This window comes from Bos taurus, chromosome 1, assembly GCF_002263795.3.
Source record: "Bos taurus isolate L1 Dominette 01449 registration number 42190680 breed Hereford chromosome 1, ARS-UCD2.0, whole genome shotgun sequence".
Classification (NCBI taxonomy): Eukaryota; Metazoa; Chordata; class Mammalia; order Artiodactyla; family Bovidae; genus Bos; species Bos taurus.
This window is the reverse complement of record NC_037328.1, coordinates 158,351,694-158,370,881: the sequence shown is the minus strand read 5'-3', so window position 1 is coordinate 158,370,881 and position 19,188 is coordinate 158,351,694. Positions and strand designations below refer to the sequence as shown.

Sequence of the window (19,188 nt, the reverse complement as noted above, 5' to 3'; positions counted from 1 at the left end):
CCCTAATAATCCATACTCCATATAACGGAAATTTAGATCTCCTAGCCAAACTTCGTTGGTTCCAAATGCCAGTAAGCCAATTGCTCCGTTAACACCCCTTAGATTCGTCCCAGAGACCCATCAAACCACCATGTCCCCAGTAGAACTCACACTTGCCACTAGCGTGCTGCTTCAGGCTCAGAAGACTTGAGAAAACTAACTCCTTCAATAGACCCAGCCTTGCTCCAGCACTGGAGCATCATGTCCAGCAACACTTAAGGAGGAATCCACTTCCAGGGCCAGGCTGCTTGTTTGCCTCACTCTAGTCCAGGGGTGCTCTTAGCATTCCTACAGAAGGCACCCTTCCTGGGGTCATGGGCAGGGACAAAGGGGGTCAGTGTGGGGCTGATGGCCCAATGACTTGGCCCCAACACTTAGTCTGACAGTCGCTTATGAAAAGTCCCATAGAAGTGTCCCCAAGATACTTGAAGGAACTTGTAGGGAACAAGCAGGAACTTGGAATGATTAGTGTTTGTATGGCTTTGTTTGAGTTCACAGGGTTATGAGGCCTGTGTAATATTTGGATTATAATAATTTTTTATGCCTGTCCCCTTGTGTGCAGGAAACTATTTCTGTCTTTATATATAGACAGAGGCTGGAACAAAACAGGCATTTAATAAACGTGTCTTGCTAAACTCTCTTTCTGCCCGTTGCTTTCACCACCAGCCTGCTTCTCCTCCCAAGTTCCCTGTCTTAGGGACTAGCACCCCCAAACTCACCACACAGCCAGGAATCTGAGAGTCATCTTTAACTTCTATCTATTGCCTCACTGCTCTATGCCCACCCTATGAAATCCATGCCTGAACCTTTTGTTGTTTACTTCATAAATATTGCCTCTCTGTGTTTCTCTGTCTCCACTACCTGTGTCTCCATCTTAGGTGCCATGATACCTCACCTGAACTTCTGCAACCTCTGAACTGGTCCCCAACTTCTCCTTTTGCTCCTACCCCTCTTCTCTATTTCTCTACCCAGAAGCCAGCGTAGTGTTTTCCAGATGTAAATCTGATCATGTCTGTCTGTCTCACACACATGCAAACATCCTTAGTTAAACCTCTTCAGTGGCTTGCCACTGTCCTTAGAATAAAGACCAGAACCCTCACCACGTCTGATCCAGCCCTGCCTGCGTGGTGAGCCCTGCCTGGCTTTCCTGCTTCATTTCATGCCATTCTTCTCCTCAGTTCCTGTGCTTGGCAACCCAGCTCTTTTTCAGTTCCTCAAGCAAGCCAGACTAAGGCCTCCCCCAGATTGCACACTTTCTGTTTCCTTTGCCTAAACTCCAAATATGTCTTCCCTCCCCTCAGTCAAGTTCCCCTGCCTCCGCCTCTTTTCGTTGTTATTGTTGTTTAGTCGCTAAGTCGTGTCCAATTCTTTGTGACCCCAAGGGCTGTAGCCTGCCAGGCTCCTCTGTCCATAGGATTTCTTAGGCAAGAATACTGGAATGGGTTGCCATTTCCTTCTCCAGGAGATCTTCCTGACCCAGGGATTAAACCTATGGCTCCTGCTTGGCAGGAGGATTCTTGACCCCTGAACCACCAGGGAAGCTAATTCTTATCTATCCTTCAGACTTATGAAGAATGTCATTTCTTCAGAGAAGCCTTTCCAGATCCCCAGGGCCAATCAGGCTAGCTTTCACTGTTACATGTTCTCAGGGCTTCATTCCTAACACTTACCACATTTTAAATTTACTTCTTCGTGTGATTGTTTGAGGAACATCTACCTCTGCCAGTTGAATGTAAGGCCCAATCAGGCAGGAGATTTATCTGTGGGGCTTACACTTATGTCCCCAGCAACCGGCACATACTGGATTGGCTGAGTTGGCTGATCAACAAAGAGTGGTTGGCTCAGTGACTAAAGAAATAGGAACAGCACATACAGAGATATGAAAGCATTACAAAGCTTGGCATGGGGCCCTGGCAAGTCACATGGTATGATCTAGACTGGGGTCTAGGGAGGTGCATGGAAAATAGCAGGAGATGTTGTAGGCCCCGAAGTTAGTCCATGTTTTGATGCTCAAGTAAGGAAGTAGAAGGTTCATGGGGAGCATCAGGGTCAGAGCATCAAAGATGAAGAGCAGAGAAGAAAACCATTGGCTCACAAGCCATATTTGGCCTGTGCATATGTTTTAATTGGCTTGCCTAACTTAAAAATAGCAAATAGAAGGGGGAAAAGTAGAAGCAATGACAAATTTGATTTTCTTGGGCTCCAAAGCCACTGCGGACAGTGACTGCAGCTGTGAGATTAAAAGGCACTTGCTCCTTGAAAGGAAAGCTATGGACAAAACTTAATCTCCTCTCTTTGGACAGAGGAGCCTGGCAGGCTACAGCCCTTGGGGTCACAAAGAATTGGACACGACTTAGCGACTAAACAACAATAACAACGAAAAGAGGCGGAGGCAGGGGAACTTGACTGAGGGGAGGGAAGACATATTTGGAGTTTAGGCAAAGGAAACAGAAAGTGTGCAATCTGGGGGAGGCCTTAGTCTGGCTTGCTTGAGGAACTGAAAAAGAGCTGGGTTGCCAAGCACAGGAACTGAGGAGAAGAATGGCATGAAATGAAGCAGGAAAGCCAGGCAGGGCTCACCACGCAGGCAGGGCTGGATCAGACGTGGTGAGGGTTCTGGTCTTTATTCTAAGGACAGTGGCAAGCCACTGAAGAGGTTTAACTAAGGATGTTTGCATGTGTGTGAGACAGACAGACATGATCAGATTTACATCTGGAAAACACTACGCTGGCTTCTGGGTAGAGAAATAGAGAAGAGGGGTAGGAGCAAAAGGAGAAGTTGGGGACCAGTTCAGAGGTTGCAGAAGTTCAGGTGAGGTATCATGGCACCTAAGATGGAGACACAGGTAGTGGAGACAGAGAAACACAGAGAGGCAATATTTATGAAGTAAACAACAAAAAGGTTCAGGCATGGATTTCATAGGGTGGGCATAGAGCAGTGAGGCAATAGATAGAAGTTAAAGATGACTCTCAGATTCCTGGCTGTGTGGTGAGTTTGGGGGTGCTAGTCCCTAAGACAGGGAACTTGGGAGGAGAAGCAGGCTGGTGGTGAAAGCAACGGGCAGAAAGAGAGTTTAGCAAGACACGTTTATTAAATGCCTGTTTTGTTCCAGCCTCTGTCTATATATAAAGACAGAAATAGTTCCTGCACACAAGGGGGACAGGCATAAAAAATTATTATAATCCAAATATTACACAGGCCTCATAACCCTGTGAACTCAAACAAAGCCATACAAACACTAATCATTCCAAGTTCCTGTTGTTCCCCCTACAAAGTTCCCTTCAAGTATCTTGGGGACACTTCTAGGGACTTTTCATAAGCGACTGTCAGACTAAGTGTTGGGGCCAAGTCATTGGGCACATCAGCCCCACACTGACCCCCTTTGTCCCTGCCCACTGACCCCAGGAAGGGTGCCTTCTGTAGGAATGCTAAGAGCACCCCTGGACTAGAGTGAGGCAAACAAGCAGCCTGGCCCTGGAAGTGGATTCCTCCTTAAGTGTTGCTGGCACATGATGCTCTCAAGTGCTGGAGCAAGCCTGGGTCTAATTGAAGGAGTTAGTTTCTCAAGTCATCTGAGCCCTGAAGCAGCACTGCTAGTGCTGCAAGTGTGAGTTCTACTGGGGACATGGTGAGTTTGATGGGTCTCTGGGACATCAATAGGGGGATGTAACAGGATGCAATTGGCTATCTGCATTTGGAACACAGAAGTTTGGGTTAGAGATCTAAATTCCAGATCATGGAGTATGGATATTAGGCACAGGACCCAGGTCTGAACTCCCAACATTTAAAATGCCCTGCCCCCACTTCACCTGGCAACTTTCATCCAAATCTCACCTTCCCTCATTTATGTTGGCAGTTGGCCAGTCACTCCTTCCTGTGCATTCCAGCAGCCCTTGGTATAGTCCTTTGTGATTAAGCACTTTTCACACTGCCTGATAACTCTTGATTTACATATTTGTCCTCTTCACTCTACAGTAAGCTCCTTGAGGGCATGGACTCTTATTCAGTGTTGGCCATCATGCCATTTTCATCCACCACACCACAGAGGCAAAGACCAAAACTACAGGAAGGAAAATAAAGGAGATGTAGTGCATATATGCAATGGAATATTATTCCACCATTAAAAAGAATGAAATAATGCCATTTGCAGCAACATGTGTAGACCTGGAGATTATCATACTGAGTAAAGTAAGTCAGACAGAGAAAGACAAATATCATACAATATCGCTTATATGCAGTCTTTAAAAAGATACAAATGAACTTATCTACAAAACAAATAGAGAACTAGCTTATGGTTACTGGCAGTGGGGGATAAGACTATGAGTTTGGGATTGACATTACACACTGCTATGTTTAAAATGAAATGCTCTTCCATGAAAAAATAAAATCAGGTTAAAAAAAACTATGGGACGAGAATAGCCAGAATTGATTGAGGAGGTTGGAGAAGAGGATGTTGCTAGGTACAGTTTTATTGTGTCATTTCTAGGAATTTATGCCATGAGTATATTGATATCAGTGCACAAAGATGTTCTGTAGGATGATGTTCATTGCAGTATCATTTGTAACACTGAAAAGCTGGAAAAACCTACATTTCCATCAGAAGGTAATGAGAAGTACTTGGTGGAATAATATCCTACCATGAGAAATGAAGTAGATTTACATATACTGATAAGGGATATTTGAATAGAGTATTTCATTTAAAAATAAGTCAAAAACTATTCATATAGTATATTGCAGTTTGTGTTTAAAACAAAAAGGACAGACTCACATACAGATGCTTAAAAATGTCTAGACGTTTACATAAGCAACCACTAAATAGTGGATATATTTAGAAAAGCACAGTCAAGTGAATGGGCCAGGTTTTAAGGGGAATTTTATTTTTCACTTTCTTCCTTTCTTATGGTTGATTTTCCTTAAAACTAGAAGCATATTATTTTTCTAATAAAATGTGCTATTTATTTAACATTTGTAATCTTCTGGGCATTACTCTACTTTGTATAAATGTGCTCTTTGAGTCCTCAAACAGCCCTATGAAGTAGGTAGTAGGGGTATTTTTTTTGTTTGTTTGCCCTTTTGTTTTTGGCTGCACCATAAGGTATGTGGGATCTTAGCTCCCCACTAGGAATCAAACCCATGCCTCCTGCAGCGGAAACACAGAATCTAACCGTTGGACCACCAGGGAAGTCGCAGGTGTAGTTTAACCCCATTGTATAAAAGAAAAAACGAAGCACAGAGATGCTAAATAATCAAAGCATAGATTTATAATAATTAAAAAATCTTAGGTGGGGGAGGGATAAATTGGAAGATTGGAATTGACATATACACACTACTAAACACAAAATAGATAATCAGTTCAGTTCAGTTCAGTCGCTCAGTCGTGTCTGACTCTTTGCGACCCCATGAATCACAGCACGCCAGGCCTCCCTGTCCATCACCAACTCCCGGAGTTCACTCAGACTCACCTCCATCGAGTCAGTGATGCCATCCAGCCACCTCATTCTCTGTCGTCCCCTTCTCCTTCTGCCCCCAACCCCTCCCAGCATCAGAGTCTTTTCCAATGAGTCAACTCTTCACATGAGGTGGCCAAAGTACTGGAGTTTCAGCTTTAGCATCATTCCTTCCAAAGAAATCCCAGGGCTGATCTCCTTCAGAATGAACTGGTTGGATCTCCTTGCAGTCCAAGGGGCTCTCAAGAGTCTTCTCCAACACCACACTTCAAAAGCATCAATTCTTTGGCACTCAGCCTTCTTCACAGTCCAACTCTCACATCCATACATGACCACTGGAAAAATCATAGCCTTGACTAGACGAACCTTTGTTGGCAAAGTAATGTCTCTGCTTTTGAATATGCTATCTAGGTTGGTCATAACTTTCCTTCCAAGGAGTAAGTGTCTTTTAATTTCATGGCTGCAGTCACCATCTGCAGTGATTTTGGAGCCCCCAAAAATAAAGTCTGACACTGTTTCCACTGTTTCCCCATCTATTTGCCATGAAATGATGGACTGGATGCCATGATCTTCATTTTCTGAATGTTGAGCTTTAAGCCAACTTTTCACTCTCCTCTTTCACTTTCATCAAGAGGCTCTTTAGTTCTTCACTTTCTGCCATAAGGGTGGTGTCATCTGCATATCTGAGGTTATTGATATTTCTCCTGGCAATCTTGATTCCAGCTTGTGCTTCTTCCAGTCCAGCGTTTCTCATAATGTACTCTGCATATAAGTTAAATAAACAGGGTGACAATATACAGCCTTGACGAACTCCTTTTCCTATTTGGAACCAGTCTGTTGTTCCATGTCCAGTTTAACTGTTGCTTCCTGACCTGCATACAGATTTCTCAAGAGGCAGGTCAGGTGGTCTGGTATTCCCATCTCTTTCAGAATTTTCCACAGATTATTGTGATCCACACAGTCAAAGGCTTTGGCATAGTCAATAAAGCAGAAATAGATGTTTTTCTGGAACTCTCTTGCTTTTTCCATGATTCAGAAGATGTTGGCAATTTGATCTTTGGTTCCTCTGCCTTTTCTAAAACCAGCTTGAACATCTTGAAGTTCAGGGTTCAGGTATTGCTGAAGACTGGCTTGGAGAATTTTGAGCATTACTTTACTAGTGTGTGAGATGAGTGCAATTGTGCGGTAGTTTGACCATTCTTTGGCATTGCCTTTCTTTAGGCATTTCTTTGGAATGAAAACTGACCTTTTCCAGTCCTGTGGCCACTGCTGAGTTTTCCAAATTTGCTGGCATATTGAGTGCAGCACTTTCACAGCATCATCTTTCAGGATTTGAAATAGCTCCACTGGAATTCCATCACCTCCACTAGCTTTGTTCATAGTGATGCTTTCTAAGGCCCACTTGACTTCACATTCCAGGATGTCTGGCTCTAGGTCAGTGATCACACCACCGTGATTATCTTGGTCGTGTGAAGATCTTTTTTGTACAGTTCTTCTGTGTATCCTTGCCACCTCTTCTTAATATCTTCTGCTTCTGTTAGGTCCATACCATTTCTGTCCTTTATCGAGCCCATCTTTGCATGAAACGTTCCCTTGGTATCTCTAATTTTCTTGAAAAGATCTCTAGTCTTTCCCATTCTGTTGTTTTCCTCTATTTCTTTGCATTGATCACTGAGGAAGGCTTTCTTATCTCTTCTTGCTATTCTTTGGAACTCTGCATTCAGATGCTTATATCTTTTCTTTTCTCCTTTTCACAGCTATTTGTAAGGCCTCCCCAAACAGCCATTTTGCTTTTTTGCATTTCTTTTCCATGGGATGGTCTTGATCCCTGTCTCCTGTAAAATGTCGTGACCCTCCGTCCATAGGTCATCAGGCACTCTATCTATTAGATCTAGTCCCTTAAATCTATTTCTCACTTCCACTGTAGAATCATAAGGAATTTGATTTAGGTCATGCCTGAATGGTCTAGTGGTTTTCCCTACTTTCTTCAATTTAAGTCTGAATTTGGCAATAAGGAGTTCATGATCTGAGCCACAGTCAGCTCCCAGTCTTGTTTTTGCTGACTGTATAGAGCTTTTCCATCTTTGGCTGCAAAGAATATAATCAATGTGATTTCGCTGTTGACCATCTGGTGATGTCCATGTGTAGAGTCTTAAGGACCTACTATATAGCACAAGGAACTCTACTCCATACTCCATATTCTGTAGGTGGCCTATATGGGAGAAGAATCTGAAAGAGAATGGATAATGTATGTGCATAATGGATTCAGTTTACTGTGTGCCCAAGACTAACACAACATTGCAAATCAAATATACTCTAATTTAAAATTTTTTAAATCTTAGAAAAATTTTAAATATTGAATTTTGGTCTCCCTTTCTCCTTCCATATCCTCCACATATTTGGCACCATAGATGTTTAAGCTTAAACAGATGGATAGAAGAGAAACTCTCCGGCCCAGGGAGAGCTGGAGAGCTCCAGGCTGGAGCCCTTCAACTCTTGGGAACTGACCGCAAAGCAGGGAAGGCAGACGGGGCCTGCCGGTCCTCCATTCATGGATCAAGCACAAGTCAAGCAGCTACGTGCAAAAAAAAAAAAAAAAAAAAAAAAAAAGTCCTTCCAGCCCCTCTGTTAGGGACTCACATGAAAGTGAAAACAAGCATTAAGGTACTCAGTAAAATAATAACAATGGCCACTATCGCTTATCAAGCACCTACTAATTGCCAGTTCCCGTGCTGAGTGCTTTACAAACACTATCTGTTTAATCCTAACAGCCCCAAGGTAGGTATTGTTATGACCCCTTGTTTATCAAAGAGGAGAAAGCAAGGCTGAGGAAGTTTAAGTAATGCGCTCAATCATCCAGCAGGTAAGCCAGATTCGGACCTAACTCCATCTGAATCACAATGCTCTCAATTAATCTTGCATCCTACACCATAGAAACTGAATGCAGGGAGGAAACAGGGTAGAAGAAACTTCTCTCTCCCACCTCCAAAACAAAATCTAGCTACAGTCAGTGAAAATGAGACAGATTAGAGAACAGGCCTTTCAGATCCACAGCTAACATGAAACACCCAAAAATCTTCACTAGGCGCTAAATGGAATAACAACTATCCTGATTCTGCTTATAAACCCAGGAGGTTTACACTGTTATTTGTTAATGCTCACAACAACTCTGCAAGGTAGATATCATCAACTCAACTTTAGAGAGGAAGAAACTAAGGCTCAGACAGGTTATAGTTTTACTAATGGTATACAGCAAGAACAAGGCATAGCTGGCTTTGAATTTGTCTGCCTCAGTCCAAAGTCAGTTTCTTCACAAGGCCATGCTGTTAATACCTTCAGGTGAAGGTGGGGCACAGTATATCGTGGTCCACACAAAATGAAATCCAGACCTCCAGTCTTTCAGGACAGGAATTACTCTTCCCTGACCCCAGGGAAGACCCCACCCCCACCCCCAAACAGAAGGCTGTTGCTTCGCCTACTTGGTGAACACACTGCAGGGTCACAACATATTACCTCAGAGATAACTGTTTTTGTATCTCGCTAGGAAGGTTCAAACTTCTTTTCAACCCCACCTTTCAACAAAGTAAGTAAAGGTCTGACAGCCTCCCAAAATGTTGAGTCTAGTCTAGAAACCCACAGATACCACTACCCAGCGCCTTCTCAGACACTTCTTTATCAAAGTTTTATTAGCCTCAGCTCAAGGTACCTCCAGCTGAGCATCTCATTACAGAGCAAGGACACTTCAGACATTTGTAACACCACCACCCAAGCAGGAATTTCAAGGACAACAGCAGAAATTAATCGCAAGGGAGCTATAAATCCTCTTCACTCCCTTTCCCCTCCTCCATACACTCGCTCTCTCAACTCACCTATTTTTCCACAGTCCACAAATGGATTACTCCCATACCTTAAACACATCTGTGACATTCTCATCTCTGTTCATATATTCACACTTTCCTTTGCTTCAAATTCATTCTCCCCTGGCTGAAATCTAACTTCCACTTTGAACTCTAATCCCACCTAATATTTATTTATTTTTGGGCATTTGTCACATTACAGTCTTCATTACAATTATCCAAAAACATTCCCTTCTTTTTTCCTCCTCCTTGATTATAAACTATCTATGTGACCTCAAAGTAATGTACTGCCTAGACACTGGAGATACAAGTGTGATAATTTATGGAGATTTTGTTTTGTTCTCATTCCTGCTGGTGATTTATCTCCCTACCCCCAAGAAGGCAGCCAAGCCCTAATGTTCCCTAAGCTGAAGGCTTCTAAGTTTCAAATCTAAAAATCAGCAGTTTTTAGGCACCCAGAAGACAATTTCCAGAAATGCTTTTGGAAAGCGTGGGCTTATTAGGGCAACAGATCTAGAAGGAAAAGGGATGAGAGCAAATGCTTCGAATGAGAGAAGCAAAAAAAAATCTGTGGGAGGAAGGGTTAGAGAAGGTACCAAGTGTTAGAGTTTATGGAAAGTAAAGACCTAGCCTTCATCTGCATATAGCACCCCAGGATAAGGAGTACGCTGTGGGAGACTGTCCACTATAATACCTTGGCCTTGAGAGCTGTGCTAAGGGTCTATCTCTGAGCAAGTGTGGAAAGATGATTTACAGCAGGAGGATTAGCACTCACATCAGCAGAAGAAGCCACCCGAATGATGCAACCATCACTGATTAAAGAGCTGGCCTCTACCCCACTTTTTTTTGTGAAAGAAACACAATCTGCAGAAAGCAGTACTATATGCAGAAAGTTAAAATGCTTCACCTTTCAGACGACTTCTCTGATCAACAACGGGTATGTCTAAGAACCTACTATACTGGAAACGACAGGACACGACTTCTTCGATTCCCTGCTTCGGTCTGGGGCCCTTTTCCTGGCTGGATATCAGGTCTCCGATCTGAACCCTCCCTCTTAGTTTAACTCCTCCAATAGCCTTCAGTCTTTCCACTGACCAGTCCTTCCTCAATGGCCCCCTCCAAGTCTGGCCGCATCTCCACCCCTAAACCCTACGTCAGACTCTCCCTTAGTCGTTCCTTCTTCACTCTAATCTCCCTTGTGCCTCTCACCCTCGTCTCCTTCTGCCCAGTCAGCCCCAATTCTCTCTCCTTCCCCTCCCGCATCCCCCGGGAGGGTCTCCTTTCATTCTTCAGTAACCACCCCCCACCCCGACCCACCCGACTGAGTACAGGCATCCCCCCCGGCCCCCCCCGCCCCCCTCAGCCGTTGGAGGCGTGGCCCAGCGAGTAACAGGTCTCCCGCCCCACACTCCGCGGGCTCGCGCGCAGACAAAGACATTCCACAGCCCCCGCCCCCTCCGTGCGCTCGGCCAGAAAAGGGAGGAGACACGTGTCCCGCTAACGCCGAGTCACGTGGAAAAGAAACGAACGGAGCCCGCGGCCTCCCGCGCACGCGCACAAGTACCAGGCCTGGAGGGCTCAGAGGGAAAAAGGGGAGCGGGGAGGCGACTTCTTCGGACTCCGCGGCGGTGCGCAGGCGCCGTGGCCCGACCGGGGACTTTGTTCTCCGCGGAGAGACCCAAGGGCGGTGCCGGTGGCTGGCTGCGCACGCGCGCCGCCTCATTTCCGGTGCTCTCTTTTGCTGGGTCGCTCGGGTCGGCTTCGGTCGCTGTCGCTCCCGCTCTCCCACCCCCGCCAACCGCCGCTCGGGCCGCCGCCGCTCGGGCCTCCGCCGCTACCGCGTCGCTTCCTCGATCCCTTAATCGCACATCTTTCCCAATGCAGCGCCGGGACGACCCCGCCGCGCGCATGAGCCGGTCCTCGGGCCGCAGCGGCTCCATGGACCCCTCAGGTGCCCACCCCTCTGTGCGTCAGGCGCCCCCTCGGCAGCCGCCGCTGCCTCACCGGTCCCGGGGAGGCGGAGGAGGGTCTCGCGGGGGTGCCCGGGCCTCGCCCGCCACGCAGCCGCCACCGCTGCTGCCGCCCTCGGCCACCGGTCCCGACGCGACAGTGGGCGGTCCAGCGCCGACCCCTCTACTGCCCCCCTCAGCCACTGCCTCCGTCAAGATGGAGCCAGAGAACAAGTATCTGCCCGAACTCATGGCCGAGAAGGACTCGCTCGACCCGTCCTTCACTCACGCCATGCAGTTGCTGACGGCAGGTAAGCGGGCCTCTGGGGTCCCTCTGGGTCGCCCGGCCACCCGGGGGCATGGGTGGTAGCGGCTTTGTTCCTCTTGCTTCCCGTTCCCTGAGGACGCAGGCAGTCGTGGACTCCTCTCATCCTCATCTTCGGAAGCTTAAGATCCCACGTTCCCATCCCGGCCCAGAGTGCGAGGGAGAATTTCTAGGCTGCAGTGGAGGCCCGGAGGGAACTTGGCGATCTCTTAGCGCAAAGATCTTGATGGATAAATGCCGCGTTCCCCGCCCCTTTGGCCGACCCTTCCGCCTCCCCTCTTACAGCTGCCCTGCGCTCCGAGTGCTCAGATTCTTCCAGAAAGGAACCTTCATCTCCCCCTTCCCCCAAAGGGGAAGCTTGTTTGATCGCGGGTGGCGGTCGGCGCCTCAACTGAGAGTGTAGGAGGTGAAGGCAGCCTGAGCCCGGAGGGACCGTGAGTGGGGGCGGGGGTTGAGGTGAGATGGGGTGAGACTGGGGTGCCCTGTCCAGCGCGCCGCGGCCGCAGGGGCCGATCGGACTTAGCGGTAACTGGAGCTTGAGTTGCTTGGAGGCAGGAGCGACCTGTGGGAATCCGAGCTTGAGGTTTTCCGAATTATATTTCCGATCTCGGCAATAAGATGGTCATTTCTGCCGAGCCAGACGTTTTGGATCCCTTTATTTTATAATGTGTGTTGTGCATTCAAGAAAGGGGAAAAAAAATAAACCTAGAGACGGTGAAGGGGTGATAGAGAGAGGTTAAGGATGGTTTGCGTGGCATTCCCAATCAGATGGGGGAAAAAATTGACAGAAGTTTGCGTGGCCTCCTCCCCTGCTCTTTTCAGTAGTGAAACAGATAAGGAATAGTAGTCTTTGTTCTCTGTCTGTAGACTAGCGCTCCTTTTTTGCTCAAAACTAGCCATCATCTAGTCGCTCTGATTTCTCCCGAAAGCCGCCTATTTTGCTCTCTCTTCTTGTTAAAACGGTATAATAAGAGTGTCTTATGATACCTAAATTTTATAACCAAATAAAAATTCAAAACCTTCCAACACTGAGTGAGTAGTTGGACCCTTTGGCAGGATTGAAATAATGGACAGGCCCCATATGAAAATACCTTTTCCCCTGCGTTTGTTCTCTATCTCCCAACATCAGAGACCTTTACTTTTAAACAGTAAACAAAGCCCGAGACATTCAAGAATAACATTTAAATAAACTGCTTACGGTTTCAACTCTGTGCTTTGCTCTTCTCTAACACAGTCACATTGTTTGAAACATTACTGTTCATTGTGTTCTTCTGGCAAACTCTTTGAGGGCAAGGAAAGATTTTTTTAATCTTTATGTTTTTCATATTGTCTTGCATATAGCAAATACCAGTTGTTTGAAAGCAAGTACGCGTAGGTTCAAGAACTTCAGACAATGGTAAAAGTTGATGGGTCTTATTTTTATTTTGCATCTTCAAACAGTCCAGATTACATGTGTGAGAATAAAATAAACTTTAAAACTGTAAGGTGTTGACTTGGGTTTGAAATTCTAGCTCTTGACTAGTCATCTACTCTTGGGAAACTTTCTGAATCTCACTAAGCTCATCTGTAAAGTGGGGTGGTGAATTGTGAGGATTAAATGTTGTATAAAAAGCTCTGGCACAGTTCCTTTTGACCTATAATCATTAGCTAATAACTTGCCACCAATTTTCTCCTAGTTGTAAATTTGTGGTACACAGTTAGGATGAAAACACAAAATTTTTCTTGCCATTCTGCGCACATCAGGTGTCCAGTGCTAGTCTAGTCTTTTAAGTAAAATACGATTTCTTAGAGTAGCTATCAAAAACTTAATCCTTATAGTGAAGGTGTTAGTTGCTCAGTCATGTTCGACTCTTTGTGACCCCATGGACAGTAGCTTACCATGCTCCTCTGTCCATGGGATTCTCCAGGCTAGAATACTGGAGTGGGTTGCCATGCCCTCCTCCAGGGGAATCTTCCTTACCCAGGGATCGAACCCAGGTCTTCTGCATTGCAGGCAGATTCTTTACCATATGAGCCACCAGGAAAGCCTGATCCTTATAAGTTAACATAAAATTTTCACCGTTCTCTTACTGCTTAACTTTTGTCACAAGAGAGCGTGCTTTAATTTTTTTTTTTAATTTGAGCTTTTTTTCCTCTCACTTTTTAAAAAATATATATAATTTATTTATTTGACTGTGTCAGGTCTTAGTTTCCACCGATAAGCTTCATTACTTTGTGGCATGTGGGATCTTAGACCCCAGGGCCATGTATCAAACCTAGGTCCCCTGCATTGCAGGATGGATTCTTAACCACTGGACCACTGGAGAAGTCCAAAGCTTTTTTTATGTCTTTTTTTCTTTAACCAAATTGAATTTTAATTGGAGAAAGGGGGTTGAGGTAATGCTGGCTCATTGAGAGAGCTGACTTGGGAAACGTGAATACTTCTCAGTATGAGTGTGCTGTGCTTAGTGGTTTAGTCATGTCCAACTCTTTGCAACTCCATGGACTATAGCCCGCCAGGCTCCTCTGTCCATGGGGATTCTCCAGGCAAGAATACTGGAGTGGGTTGCTATGCCTGCCTCTAGGGATCTTCCCAACCCAGGGATCGAACCCAGATCTCCCACATTGCAGGCAGATTGTTTAGTATTTGAGCCAGCAGGGAAACCCGAAAATACTGGAGTGGGTAGCCTATCCCTTTTCCAGGGGAACCTCCAGACCCAGAAATTGAACCTGGGTCTCCTGCATTGTAGGCAGATTGTTTACCAGCTGAGCTACCCAGGAAGACTCTTAGCATGGATAAATGTTGATATATGTTGGACCCAGCTTTTAAGGTTTTTTTAAGTTGAGTATAGTTAATTTAAGATATTTTTGAATGATCTGGAAAAGGGATTGTAGTAAAGTTGACCAATTGTGAGGAAATGAGACTGAGAAGACAATAGTAGTTAAACTCTGTGATGAGGATACGTGTAGGAAAAATACGACTAACACTATGCTGGATGCTGGACACTGGTCTGAGCACTTTACATCAACTATTAACCTTACTAAGAGGAAGTTACTCTTATTACTCTTATGTTTATTTCTACATATGAGGAAACCAAGACAAGCAGATTAAATAATTTGCCTAAGGTAACAAAATCAATAAACTTCATAAGGAAGATTTGAAGTCAGTCTAAGTCTGGATCCTCACACCTAAACCTCTTTGCTCACCACTCCCCCATCCCTCACTATAGTGCCTGCAACAAATTGTACACAAAAAAATTTATGTGTGCTAAAATATTAAAAGAAAATCTGAACACATCATAGTCTAGCCAACAGATCAGTGAAGGTAACGAGACCAAGACATAGAAGGAGGAGGAAACCCAGAGAGCATAGCACTTGGGACTGTGACTCCTCCAGGCAGCTCTGCCCGTTTCCCAAGAGGTGCCACAAGAACCAGACCATTCTGGCCTTCCCAGCCCTCCCTCTCCCTTTCTCAGCTTAACCTTATTTTGTACTTATCAGCATCTGATGCACCATATGTTGTAGTTAATGTGTTTGCTTGTTGGCTACCCCCTCTTTATGACCAGAATGTCAGCTCTACCAGGGCAGGGATCTTTTGTCTGCTTTGTTCACAGCTGTGTCTTCTGTTCCTTTAAGAGTACTGCACAAAGTGGCTTCTTACTAAATAGTTGGTGAATGAATATTCATGTTCATTGCATGATGGAAAAATATCAACACAATTCTGAAGGATTTTGATTTTGAATATAGACTTCTATATTAGCCAAATTGATAATCAACTATGATGACAATTAAATGCGTTTACAGAAGTACAAGGACTTTCAGGGTACCCATGCTTGTTTTCTGAAACAAATAATTTATCATAGTATTTGTGTTAAATACTTATATAATAAATATAAGATGTTTTTATATATATCAGTGTTCTTTTTCTACTTTTTATAACTGGGAAAGTACAAGTCAGTATAAATGACTCAGGAATAAGTAAACATTTTGAATAGATTAACAATCCCCAGATGATCTTGAAAGGATACTCAGCAGTTCATTTTCCATAAGCACTCAGTGCAGGGACTTCCCTGGTGGTCCAGTGGTTAAGACTCTACGCTTCCACTGCCGAGGGCATGGGTTTGATCTCTGGTTAGGAAACAGATCCTGCATGCAGCATGGCAAGGCCAAAAAAACACGTCAGTTCAGAATATTTCCAAACAAAAACCTATTTAAATTTCAAATAGTTAATTTCTGTATTTTATTTACAATGTGCTATAGAAATACATCTTTTTTTTATGTATTTAAATACATCTAAGTCATGTCCAATTCTTTGTGACCCCATGGACTGCAGTCAGCCAGGCTTCCCTATCCTTCACTATCTCTCGAGTTTACTCAAACTCACATCCATTGAGTTGGTGAGGCTATCCAACCATCTCATCCTCTGTCACCCCCTTCTCCTGCCCTCAGTCTTTCCCAGCATCAGGAATTTTTCCAGTGAGTCAGCTCTTTACATCAGGTGGTCAAATATTGGAGCTTCACCGAAAGTCCTTCCAGTGAATTCAGGGCTGATTTCCTTTAGGATTGACTGATATAATCTCCTTGCATTCCAAGAGGCTCTCAAGTGTCTTCTCCAGCACCGTAATTTGAAAGCATCATTTCTTTGGCACTAAGCCTTTTTCATGGTCCAACTCTCACATCTGTACATGACAACTAGAAAAACTGTAGCTATGATTGTACAGACCTCTGGCAAGACCTATTAAACCCAAGAAGTGGAATTGAAGAGGATCTGTATAGACCAAATAATGGCTGTCTATATCCACAGTTTCTTCATGTATGTGAATTCAACCAACAGTGAATCAGAAATATTCAGGGGTAGGGGGATTCCACAATTTCCAAAGAACAAAACTTGAATTGGCTTTGCAGTGGTTTACCTTATATTTCCAACTATTTACATTGTATTAGACGTTATAATTTGAAGTACACAAGGGGGTGTGTGTAGGTTATCTACAAGTACTTTGTCATTTTATACAAGGTACTTGAAATCCGCTTATTTTGGTATGGGGGTGTGGTCCTGGGACCAGTCTTCTTGGGACACTGAGGGATGTCTTTGTAGGTATGAATATAAATACTAGGAAAGAAAGAGGCAGCATTTACCATTTGCAACAACTTCATGGTTGTTTTATCTAGGAAAATAGGAATGTATTGGGAATATGCTCAAACTTTTATTCGTGAATGCCTCAGTAATAAAATGGTGTACCTTATTTCATCATTGATTGGATACTGAGAAGTTTTCAAAATGAAATACAGCAGTGAAAATGAAAACTATAGCTGAATGCCACAACATGGAGAGATCTTAGAAATCTAATGTTATATGAAAAGGTCAATCCCATAAGGCTTTATCCATGTGGTACAATATTGTTTTTATGGAACATGTAATACCAGAAAAATTAAAATGTTGTTAGCATGAATAAATTTCAGATAAAACAGTTTTTAACAAAACTTAACATGTGTTTACCATATGACTCAGCAATTACACTTGTGGGCATTTATCCCAGAAAAATTAGAATTCACATTCATAGGAAACCTGTACATGAATTTTCATAATAGCCGAAAACTGGATATAAGCCATATATGTCCAGTTGATGAATAGTTTCGCTGTGGTACATCCATACCATGAAATACTACTCAACAGTTAAAAAAAAAAAAAAAAGATAAGATCTTGATTCCCTGACCAGGGATTGAACCCCAGCCCTGGTGAAAGCATCAGGGAAAGCACCAAGCCCTAACCACTGGACAGCTAAGGAATTCCCTCAAGAGAATTAGCTGAATGAAAAAGCCAGTCTCAAAAGATTGCATACTGTATAATTCCATTAATTTAACATTCTTAAAAAGACAAAATAATTTGAGTTGGAGAACATCAGTGATTGCCAGTGTGAAGGAGAGAGGAAGGGAAGTGACTGTGCCTATAAAAGGGCAGCATGAGGGAACTTTGTGTTCTGTGGTGTACTGGAGTCGTTCTGTACCAACACTGGTGGTGGTCGAGTGAATCTGATTAAATTGCATAGAGCTAAGCACACACGCGTGCACACACACACATGTACATGCAAAACTGATGACATCCAAATAAAGTCAGTAGATTGTAATTGCATTTTTTGGTTATGATATTGTATTATAGACCTGCAAAATGTTATCATAGAGAATAGTGGGTGAAGGATATAGGGAATCTCTTATTTCTTAAAACTGCATGTAAATCTACAATTATTTTAAGATAAAGTGGTTTGTTTGTTTTGTTTTTAAAAGGAAAAAAAAGCCCTAAACTGTAAGTTGTACCCTAAGAAAGAGATTTGGGAGACCATGGTCAATAGGCCATGATAGAGTTTGCCATTATCTTGAAATATGGGAATTGAACCCCTCTTAGAGGGCTCTTAACTCAGGCTTTGAAGCTTTTTTTTTTTTTTTTTGAGCCAATACCCACCCTTAGTTAACATTGTATGTGAAATACCGTGTCTGTTTTTCTGGGGAGTTAGTCTGTAAGGGCTCATGACCCTAAATAAAATTAAAAATGTGTAGCTTTGTGTTCTTACTTTACAGAATAATTAATTTGAAAAATGAAAAGAATGGAGTGGCTTTATACTAAGTTAATAAACTTATTGGACTTGTGAATCCATAAGGATTTACCAACAGACAAGATACAGGGCAGAGAACTATAAACTTGGGAATGGTAAAGTTATATGAATTGTTAAGGGAAGTTGAGAGTGTTAATGGAATATTTCTTTAATTTGATATATGTTTATAGATGCCTGTTGTCTATTAGGCACTGTATTATAAATGGCAGTGATGAAGGGGTCCAGAAATGGTTGATAGCAGGGGCAGGAGTGCTGTTGTTAGATGTTTGAAGTGAATACATTGATATTCTGGAGAAGGGCGTGACACCTGACCTTTTGGAGCAGATACCTGTGAATCTTGCCCTTCTAGAAACACTATCTCTGGATGCCTTAGTCAGAAAATCATGACTGTCTTGCTCCTTATGTAGCATTTATTAAATGTTCAGTTAATGGATTGTACATGATAGTCATTTTTAGTTAAGCCAGGCCAGTTAATAAAATCTGTATATAATTTTTTCTAACTTCTCTAGTATTAATATTTTTCTGTTCATGAAATCTTTTTTCTGTTTAAAAAAAAAAAATCTTCCTTTTTAAAAGTAAGAAGCAAGACTGAGGTTTAACAACTTGCCCCAAGATCACACAGCAAGCATGTAGCAGAGTTGGGACTCACACCCAGTTCTGTTTAGCTTCAAAACTCAGGTTTTCCTCTCAGACATACATTTAAGAAGCAGTTCTCATCCTTTGGCACTTACAATACGGTTGTGATAAGGCCTACCAAAAAAGGAAAGGTTAAGTTATAGTAGAAGAAATGCCACAACACTGATTGAATTTGCTAACTGACATACAGAATAACCTGGGTTTAAATACCTCCTCTGTCATTAATTTTGTGATGTTGGACAGGATTTCTGCACCTGTTAAGTGAGGATAATCCTCATTATAAAGACAAAGGGAAACCCAAAAGGGTAAGATAATGATTATTGTCAGCATCTGACTCTGAACCAAAC

The 19,188-nt window shown here is 43.5% G+C and overlaps 1 protein-coding gene and 1 long non-coding RNA gene across 4 annotated transcripts in view; one reads left to right on the top strand and one right to left on the bottom strand.

Annotated features, from left to right (window-relative positions):
* Positions 1-5,278: 5,278 nt before the first annotated feature.
* On the bottom strand, positions 5,279-10,994 carry LOC132346092 (uncharacterized). The gene is made up of 2 exons (XR_009495797.1): positions 10,252-10,994; positions 5,279-7,716 (listed from the first exon to the last, which is right to left on the bottom strand). It is a non-coding gene; the product is annotated as an uncharacterized lncRNA (long non-coding RNA).
* Positions 10,995-11,065: 71 nt separating this feature from the next.
* The window catches only part of KHDRBS1 (KH RNA binding domain containing, signal transduction associated 1), a 33,364-nt gene continuing 25,241 nt past the window's right edge, over positions 11,066-19,188 (top strand). For all 3 annotated transcript variants that reach the window (XM_059885751.1, XM_059885750.1, NM_001046442.1), the window contains exon 1: positions 11,066-11,604. In XM_059885751.1, the coding sequence (XP_059741734.1) occupies positions 11,223-11,604 (382 nt within the window). In that variant the 5' untranslated portion in view covers positions 11,066-11,222. The remainder of the gene's footprint in view (positions 11,605-19,188) is intronic.